General features: G+C 42.2%; 1 protein-coding gene across 1 annotated transcript; it reads left to right on the top strand.

Moving 5' to 3' along the window:
- Positions 1-7,825: 7,825 nt before the first annotated feature.
- LOC116583674 (ferritin light chain-like) lies at positions 7,826-9,518 on the top strand. The gene has a single exon (XM_032331779.1). It carries the CDS (start codon positions 8,004-8,006, stop codon positions 8,556-8,558), a length of 555 nt encoding a protein of 184 aa, XP_032187670.1. The 5' UTR covers positions 7,826-8,003; the 3' UTR covers positions 8,559-9,518.
- Positions 9,519-9,899: the final 381 nt, after the last annotated feature.

The raw sequence follows: 9,899 nt of genomic DNA, 5'->3' as shown, positions 1-9,899 counted from the left end.
ATTCATAAATATTTACCAAACAAAAAAAAAAATACAAATATTTACCCTTTCTGTAAGTGCTAGGCATTTTTTCTAGGTAGTAGGGATTTAAAAAAAATGAACCAAACAGCCAAAGTCCCAGCCATCATTCTATTCTAGTGGGGAGACAGGTGATAAGCAAAATAATAAATAAATACCTAAATAATGTCAGGTAGTGGTAAGAGTTATGAAGAAAACAAAAGCATGACAAGGGCACAGGAAGCAATGAAGAAGGCCCTAGAGGGAAGGGGGGAGTGTGCACTACTTCAGGAAATATGGTCAGGAGAAGACTTTCTGATGAAGTGACATTTGAGCAGAGACCTGAATGAAGTGGGAGGAGTCAGGCAACTATCAGGAAGATGGGGGCGCCTGGGAGGCTCAGTCGGTGTAGCATCCAACTTTTGATTTCGGCTCAGGTCATGATCTCGGGGTCCTGGGATGGAGCCCCATGTTGGACTCCCTGGCTCAGTGGGGGTCTGCTTCTCCCTCTCCCTCTGCCCTCCCCCTGCTTGTGCGCGTGCTCTTTCTCTCAAATAAATAAAATCATTAATAAAAATATATATATAATCTGGAAAACAAGCCCGAACAGAGAAAAGAGAGGACAAAGCAGGCTTGTCAGAGTTGTCCTCCATCGGAATACGTGGGCTACCCTCAGAATGAGATGAGATCTTGGGTGAGGCAGTTTTCTTCAACAGAAGCCATCTCCGAAGTGGGCTGACAGCTAAGGACCACCGTCCGGCAGCCCTCCAGGCGACTGGGGGAATGAGTGTTTCATTCCTGAAGGGCCCTCTGGATGGTGGTACATGCCGGCTTCTACCACCTTCATTTGCTTGTTCCGTTTGGCTTAAACATAGGGAAACAGATCCTTGCCACCAAAGAATGGACACTAAACAGCTTGAAAATGTCATTAAACTTCTTTTGCTGAAGGAGAAAGGTTGAAGTGAGACTTTAGGTGTCAGTAGGTAAAAAGACAATATAAATATTGGAACCTTGATTCCTGCATAACATGGGGCGGGGTGGGAGGAAGAGCAGAAGTTGAAATCTGAAAGTTCTTTGGAAGGGAGTACTTGGCAGATGGGGGATTTTAAAATGTGATACCATAGTTTCTTCTGCAACTGGATAACACATCAGCACTGTCCACATGCTCTAGAAACCACGTGAATGAAGAAGGCTGTCATTAGAGCTGGAAATTGCTTTGTGATTTTGGCAGTGGTTTGTGCTTAGGCCAGGCTCAGATGCCCCATTTCTGAATTCTAACCAGTAGTGGCCATTACAGTGTGTTTTGGGAGATGGTTGCTGGAGATTGTGGGGAGAAGATAGAATTCCCTGCCTTCTAAGGCATCTTAATCACGATTTTGGCAACCTAGGAGCCTTCAACTTAGTAAACTGAGCACCCATTTCCATAGCAGAGAAGTAAGCTACTGTTTGACCCAGAGAGGGAGTTTTCAGCTGTTGTTTGTTGACCGAAGCCAAGGAAAACAAGATGACAGATTGGACAACCAGCACACCATGCAATTTATGCCCTTCACGGACTGTCAAACATTAATTTAATTTCATTTTAATCATTACCATCTGGTGCTTATATAGAGAGTCAGGCCCAGATAGATATTTCGTTATCTCGAACTGGTGAGCAGTGCTGTGTTTTGGCCTGCAGCCATGGGCATCCACCCTGAGGAGGGGGCGGGGGGACCACGGGAGAGGAGGCTTGTACTGATGCCAAACATGCAGCCATCACGGGTTCCAGAAGCTGTAAATGGGACCTGTTGTCGGTGTGGCTCCCACCATGGGTCAGAGGCCCCTTCTCCTGTCACACTCACGGAGGCATAAATGCCCAGTCGTGTCTCTGTATTCCTGGAACACTGGCAGAGGGGACTTGCCGGGGATGGTGTCTGAGTGAACAGGGACATCTGACTCTGTGGCTCAAATCTCTTGAGCAACTAAAGTGACCAGTAGCCACATTTCATTTGTTCATCAGGTAATTATTAAACATTGACTATAAGGCTAAGGACTGGGATCAAATGACCTTTGTCATTTCATCATCCCTGAGAATCTGTGATTCTTTCTGTCAGTCGTATTGCCAGGCCCAGCAGGGAATAAGGAAGAAATAAAAGGCAGCATCCCTGCCCTATGTGCGAACTCAGTCCCAGGAGGGATTTTGCTTTCTTCCCAGTCCTCAGGCTGCACCTCGAATTATTGGTGGCAAGTAGGGGGTGGAAGGATTGCTCATGAAGTCCCAAGAAAGTAGTGGAGGGGGCATGGACAGAGAAGCCATTCATTCTCTTGAATTTTAGTTTCTCGCTTGTAAAATACCATGGTGCCCAGCAGGCTGGAGGTTGCTACTCATCAAGCCAGCTCTGGCTTCACAGACAACACTGAGTCCCGTTCATTGCTTTGTGGACCAAGATCATATGATATATACTTGAGACAGGAGAGCAAGTTTTTCCTTTTCTTTGAAGATAGAAATGTCTTTTTTTTTAACGTTTCTGCAGTGATTTTAAGTATATGCTCAGTGCCCCCCAAATCAGATGATATAGAAAATTGCAAAGTAAATTGGTCACCCAAACATACAGACCACTGTTAACATGTTGGTATGTGTCTTTACACACACACGTACACATGCACACATATATTTACAAAAATGAGATCGTGTTATAGGTAATGAAAAGCAAAATCTCTTGCTGGGTGACTCCGTTCTCCAGCCAGATGTCAGCAGGACCAGAAGGAACATTGAGGGGCTTCAAGCAGGGAAAGGGAGGGTAGCATTGCAAAAGTTGCCACTTCAGATTTCAAGGCTGGATGTTCTTTCCAGCTCAAGCTGGGTCTGTCCAACCCACCTCTTGGCAACCACTAAGGGCAGATTTGCCAGCCCTCCTGAAATATGACACCACCTCCATTTGGAATGTGAATCTTGTTTCTTTCTATGAAACATTACAATTTCACTTTTAAAAAGTAACAAAAAGTACTTTTCTTTAGGGAGGGCTAAAGGCCTCCCTAAAGTAAAGGGTAAAATGGAGCATGATAAGTAAAGACAAAATCATTTCCTGCCTCACTTTCCTGACTAGACATATTTTGTTCTTTATGTTAAAAGGAACGCTATTCCATAAAGAACTCATTTTGATCCACATGCATCAAAATTAAAAGGATGTGTTCTTCAAGTATATTTCATTCCAGGTAAGGATGTGGTTGAAGTTGTCTCCTGGGGGAACTCTACTTCCTTTTGGAAAGTGACCAGGGAGTAGAGCCCCATGGAGTCAGGCCATAAGGAGAAGTGGAAGAAGCCAGGCCCATTTTGGTGGAGAAGGGGAGTCTTAGGTTAGTGGAAAGGTGGGATGAACTAATCTTATATTCTTTCGGAAGTTATAACCTGAGTGAAAGGATCAGATTTCTGGTGAGACAGAAAGCTGACATAAAAGATTTGAGAGGATGGAGAGGGAAAAGGAGTAAAGGCAGCTAATGTTTATTTAGCAGCTACCTATGTGTCAGAGGTGGTATTAAATTCCTTATATTCTCTTATGTAATCTTTAGAGTAATCTTAAGAGGTAGATGATATTACTGTTATTTTATAGTTAAAGGGATTAAGACTCAGAGAGGTTAAATAATTTGCCCAAAGTTACACAGCCATTATTAAGTAGAAGAGGCTCCTCCCTCTACTTATGACAATCAAAATGTCTCCAGACATTGTCTTCAGACATTGTCTCCAGACCTTGTTCTCCAGACATGTCTTCCGGGGAACAAAAATCATCCCTCGTTGAGAATCAGTGCTTGTTTGAGGTTCCCATGGGAAGCACAGGGAGGGTAGGTTTTGCACGGTGGACCTGCGGGACTAGGCTGTAGACAAGCTTCTCAGTGTGCTTCAGAGTTTCCTGGGGTTGCAAGTGGAATGAGAAGGAGGGGGTGGGGGTGAGTGTGTGTGTGTGTGTGTGTGTGTGTGTGTGTGTGTGTGTGTTGTGGGAGAGAAAAATGATGAACTCTTTCTGTTTTACTACTGTGCCTCGTGTCAAGCTGTCCCTTGTCTACAGTAGATGAACAGCCCAGAACTAAATTGTACCCCTTACTGGTCCTTTTTTAAAAAAAAATGACAAGCACACAGAGACCATTTTGCTGTTTGTATAACATCAGTTTTCAGGTGAGTTCAGTTTGGATGACAGGTTCTTAAGCAGCCATTTCACAGCCTGTCAGTTTCTGGGTTGTTAGGGACATTTTCACTTGTAAGTACTTCTGTGCAGCTATTAAACAAATCAATATGTGGTTCCAATAGAAGGAGTGCTGTCAGTTACAGCAGAGGATCTGATAAAACATGCAAATACTTTCTTAGCTGGAGCTTTGGGTCTGCTTTGGCCTTGAATATGTGGGCCCTGGAAGGGAAATGAGACCCCTGAAAAGAGTTCCAGATTTTTAGTGATGGCAGAAGAGATTTCAGATGTAGACTCCAAAACCCCTGTATTCCCTATAAATAGAAGTAGCAAAGAGATATACGTATAGGTTAATACCTATGGTCATCTCTTCATTTCATTAGTTGGATTCATCATAAAAATCTATTAATTGGGATTTCTCATTTCCACTGTCCCTTCCAAAGTCAAAGCAATTATCTTTTTTTTTTTTTTTAAGATTTTATTTATTTATTTGACAGGGAGAAATCACAAGTAGATGGAGAGGCAGGCAGAGAGAGAGAGAGAGAGGGAAGCAGGCTCCCTGCCAAGCAGAGAGCCCGATGCGGGACTCGATCCCAGGACCCTGAGATCATGACCTGAGCCGAAGGCAGCGGCTTAACCCACTGAGCCACCCAGGCGCCCCTGTCCCTTCCAAAGTCAAGTAGGGAAGCAGGCTGGTGTGGATACTATACAGACCCTGCCAGAACCCTGTCTGATCGCTTTAACTAGTTTGGTGTGCTCAGCACCCAGTTCCGGTGTTCTTTTCTGCTAATGACTACCACCTGGACAGAGCTTTGACCATTGGCGTTCCCTTGGGCTACTGGAGTTTCCTCACCTGTATAAAGACCATGGGAATTTATATTTCCCTGGGGATACCCATAGCCAATGGACAGGACTATGGAAATCCAGTTCCCTTGAAATAAACACTGGTTGTAATTTACACTCCAAAGCTAAACCTGAAGATTATTAGGAAGCTCAGACTTTTCCTGAAATTGCAGCCTTGCTCCTTGGCTATCCTTTCTTTCTCTGTGCTACTCTCCCCACTCTCTTTTGGTCTCCCCCAGGAGCACTTTCCCAATAAACCACTTGCATAGATATCTTCATTTCAAGGTCTGCTTCTGGGGAATCTGACCCAAGACATAAGCATTCCAAAGTCTACATTTAAGTGGGAGAGGAGATGAATTTATTATTCACATGGGATGTTCCATAATCACCTATAAAGTAGGTGTTCACTAGATGTTTCTTGCTGTAGTGGATGGTAACCCTGGGCTGGAGAAATGAGAAAACAAATAGACCTCTGCTGCCTAGGCACTGCTCCCCTTGCCTCCACAGCCGAGAAAGCCACAGAGGACCTCAGGAGCTGTTGTCTAATCTAAGTCAGGCAAGGGAAAGAAGAAAAGCTTCTTTTCCTCAACTTTTAAATGAATTAAATCGTTGGCACCCAAGGTTATGCCTCGGTGCTTTCATACTTGAAAGGACATTGCCGTTGAGAATAGTAATTCAACCAAACAAGTTGGTGGTGAGGAAACTTGGATCAAAAACCTATTAGGGTATGTTGGCTAATTGATTTTCTTTTAAAAAAAAAAAAAACCTGTTGGGATGAATCTGATACTAGGGTTTGAGACGATTCCCACAATTTTATTGCAAAATTCATTGACGACACGGCACTATTTTTGAATGCTTTCTACTTGTTTGGCAGTGTTTTCTCCTGTGTATCATTTAATCCTTGTGGTATACTTATGAGATAGTAAGAGTCCCATTTTACAGGCAAGAAAGCTGAGGCTCGAAGAGCTTATGCTACCTACCTCAGGTAAGACTCACAGGAAGTGGCAAAGCTGGGATTTGAGCCCACATTGGTCTGATTCTGACAGTTACGTGCTTAACCACACATCAGAGTACATTGACTCTCTTCTCTCTAAAGCGATGAGGGAAGGGTTTGTTAACATTTTCACAAAGCAGAAAACTATCTCATCTGAGAAGGTGTATATAGACATTTTTCACTTCCTAGAAAAATAAATAAATATATAGGAAATTGAAATATATTCAATGAGCCCGACATGCTATAATACAGATAATATGTTATATGGTGAAGTTTTCTCTAAGCTTAGCATTTTCTTATTACAAGGTCAGTATGATGATTAATGGTTTATGCACAAGGTAGAAAATGAACATTCTCTTTGCAATCATTTGGAGGATATTCCATCTTGTATAATTTATTTCCTATGTGAGTAGGTGCGGGGATTGTTCTTGGGTTTGAGTTTTTGTTTTTCCCCCTAATCTTCACTCCCAGCCTCTTTTTTGCCCTAGAACCAAGGCCAGAAAGGCTGCAGAACTACTGCTGTTTTACCCAGTTCCCTCCAGGATTGAAAAATGTGCTATTCCAGAATTCTAACAGTTTTTGCAAACTTCAAATGCAACATGAGAACATTTTTGGACAACAACCCTCCATGAAAAAAATTTACAATGTATCCTGTATGTAGATACAGGATATGTGCTCATATTTTAGCTTAAGCAGTGAACAGGGACTGCAGAACTCTTTTTGAAATTTTAAAATCTTAGTTTCTGGCAACATAGAAAATAAAATTTGAAAGTAACTTCAAAAGAATGAGTTTTTATTTTCATTTAGAAGTGGGTCCAAGATTTAGAGCAAAACTCTCCTCTCTGGGTTCAAATATTGTTTACTCTGAGCAGAATATGCCTTCCTGTTTGATAGAAAACACATGAAAGTGTTCTAATAGTGAAACAGCCTTAGGCAAGTGGTATTTAGGAAAATAAAATGCTAAGCATGAAATCACAAAACTGGAAGAGACCCTATGAGAACATCTAGTTCTGCCTTCATCTTCTGACTGAGAATAGCTAACTCTTTCTATATGGGTTATTTTCTATTCCGGTAGGATTCATAAGTCTACATTTTCACCTTTAGTGCTCTTTCACATGACATGTTTCAGTTAATGGTGGAATATCTGGGTAATCACAAGAAGCCCCAGTACCCAACAAGACACCCAGCACATAAATAGTATTCAGCTGAACTTCTATTCAAAGGAGCAAATGCATCAACACATGAAAAATAATGAGCGCTGAATAGTAGAAAATTTAATGGGATTCTTAGTGTGTGATCAATTAATAGAATAGAAATGAATCATGTCCCAACTCTTGTCTTGCAAGCTCTCTCCATTTCTCATTCTACAGTTGTGGATCTTGAACTTCTTAATAAGTAAGATGACCATGTAATGTGTATTCCAAACAGGGACGCTTTTGAGTGTGAAAGGGGGCACTATTTATTTTTTTATTAGGTAACACTACTAATTCCACAAGGACAAGACTGCTCAGGGCAAACTGGAACTAACAGTCACCCTCTCAATGAGGGATTAGTAACAGGAAACAATATATTCTTTTAGATTCTAAAATAAGAAACAAAGGAGTTTCAAATCACAAATGAAGAAATGAATTTTGGAGGAGCTTCACTATCAATATTTAATGTTCTTACCATGGACCTTCTTACCTCATCTTGGAATTATGGGAAGAACTGGGGCAAAATGAGAGATAAAGACTTGTTTCTCATAATTAGGAAAGAAATAAGAATTCAATTCTTATCAAAAGCTAAACTCAGAGTGCACACAGCGGCCCCCTAGAACTGTGTCTTAGGTTGAACAGACTGGGTGCTCCCGCCCCTTCTCCACCTCCTCGTATCCCTGCCGACTTCTCACCACCCTTAAGCCCCTCCCCTTCCATGAGCAACTTCTGGTGGAATCATCTTGTTGGCTATCCCAGACTTCGATTTCTGGGACCAGCAAACATCAGGTTCTGTGCTTAGCTCCTCACTGCACACCAACCATGAGCGACCGTATCTGCCAGAATTTTTCTGCCAAGGTGGAGGCCGCACTCCAGCACCTCATCAACCTGCATCTGCAGGCCTCCTCCACCTACCTCTATCTGCACTTTTATTTTGAAGGTAACGATGTAGCTCTGAAGGGCATGGGCCGCTTCTTCCAAGAGTTGGCTGAGGAGAAGCAGAAAGGTGCCCGGTGTTTCTTGAAGATGCAAAGCCAGTGGAGCGACTTCCCCGTTCTCCCGGATGAGCAGAAGCTGTCCGAAGATGAGTGGCTTAGCAGCGTGGATGCTATGGAAGCTGCGATGGTCTTGGAGAAGAGCCTGAACCAGGCCCTTCTGGATCTGCATGCCCTGGGTGCTGCCAACGCAGATCCTCATCTTTGTGATTTTCTGGAGAGCCACTTCCTGGAAGAGGAGATGAAGCTCATCAAGAGGATGGGTGACCACCTAACTAACCTCCGCAGGCTGGCCAACCCACAAGGGGGGCTGAGTGAGTATCTCTTCGGAAAGTTCACCCTGAAGTCTGATGAGGAGACTCCTGCGCCCAGCAGTCTTTGAGCAACCCATCCGCCTGCCTTCCCTGGTGTGGAGATTTCTGCTGGAGCCTCTTTCTCCAGCCAGGAGGCAACTTTTTAACCATGATGAAACCCTTGTCCAAGTTGTGAGATCAAATAGAAACAAAAAAGGTTCTTTGTGCTGAGGGGGAAAAAAAGCTAGGCTGCAGGGGGTGGGAGGGATATGCAGAATAGGATGGAGGATTTGTAATATGTTTAATTCTCTAGATTTTCAAAAGAAAATGTACCTAACTTTTGTGAATTTTCTGTATATGTTGAGGATCTATGTTTTCTGTGTCAAGAAAAATGAACTTACCTATTCATAAGATGCATACAATTTTAGAGGTTTTAGAATTTCTCTGAAACCATTCTCGGTATTAGACTAAGCTTCATTGTTTTAAAATTTACCTTTGATTTCTGCCTAGCAGAGGAGATAGCTGAGTACCTTGACCATATCATTGTGCCCTCCCCCCAACCTTCAAACTCATGATAAAATCAATTTTCCTGGTTTTTAAGTTGCTGTGATGCCATCTGGTATATTGAATATAATAAGAAAAAGCCCTGCGAAATTCATCTTTGTGTCTCCAATTAGGTTGCTACTAAGAACACTGATTATTACATCATGCACTGACCTCTTTAGGAAGCCTCTCAGGAGAAATTTCTTTCTGGTCTTAGTATTAGGAATAAGAGTTCTTCGCTTGGGTAATTGGTTTGTTTTTGTTTTATGGACACTGTAAATGATGTAACTAATTAAGTTTCCTTTTCTGACTGCCTGTGAGAAAGCTTAGAGCGAAATTTGTGGTCCACCCAGAATAAAAAAGTAGGATTGTATAAGCATTTTTACACAGGCTTCATTTCTGATTCTGCTGTTACTAATTTTTTGGTGTATGTTATGGATCCTTTTAAGCCATCTTAAGCCCTTTCTAGAACAAGGTTGTGTATAAATAGATAAATAAACTTTAAATATGCTGATTTAAAAATGGCTCTGCAGTTCATTTCAGAGAAAAGAGAAGATAACTTTCAGGAAGCGCTAACAGAGCCCAAGCGATTAGAATGGAGGTGGGTCAGATGGAGGTTAAATTCCAGAAGCCAAGAGAAAGAGAAGCAGTAAAATGTGGCATTCTTTTAAAAACGTTCTTCATTTTTCTGGTGAGTTCTTTTCTGTGAAATGCACACGTTTGTGTCCCACAGATACCAATATAATAATTGTGTATTATTTTCCTTGCACTTTGCAAACCTGGAATTATAGCTTGTTCTCAAACCACAGAAGTGAAAAAAAAAATCAATTCTTTTCCTACAGCACCTTTCCTTCCTGGAGCAGGAAGACCAAAGGCATACTATCATT

Source organism: Mustela erminea, chromosome X (genome assembly GCF_009829155.1).
Source record: "Mustela erminea isolate mMusErm1 chromosome X, mMusErm1.Pri, whole genome shotgun sequence".
Lineage (NCBI taxonomy): Eukaryota > Metazoa > Chordata > Mammalia > Carnivora > Mustelidae > Mustela > Mustela erminea.
The sequence above is the reverse complement of the archived record's forward strand: the minus strand, read 5'-3'. Positions and strand labels throughout refer to the sequence as shown.

Coding starts and splice junctions, on each gene's coding strand:
- LOC116583674 (XM_032331779.1), top strand. CDS start 8,004: ATGAGCGACCGTATCTGCCAGAATTTTTCTGCCAAGGTGGAGGCCGCA.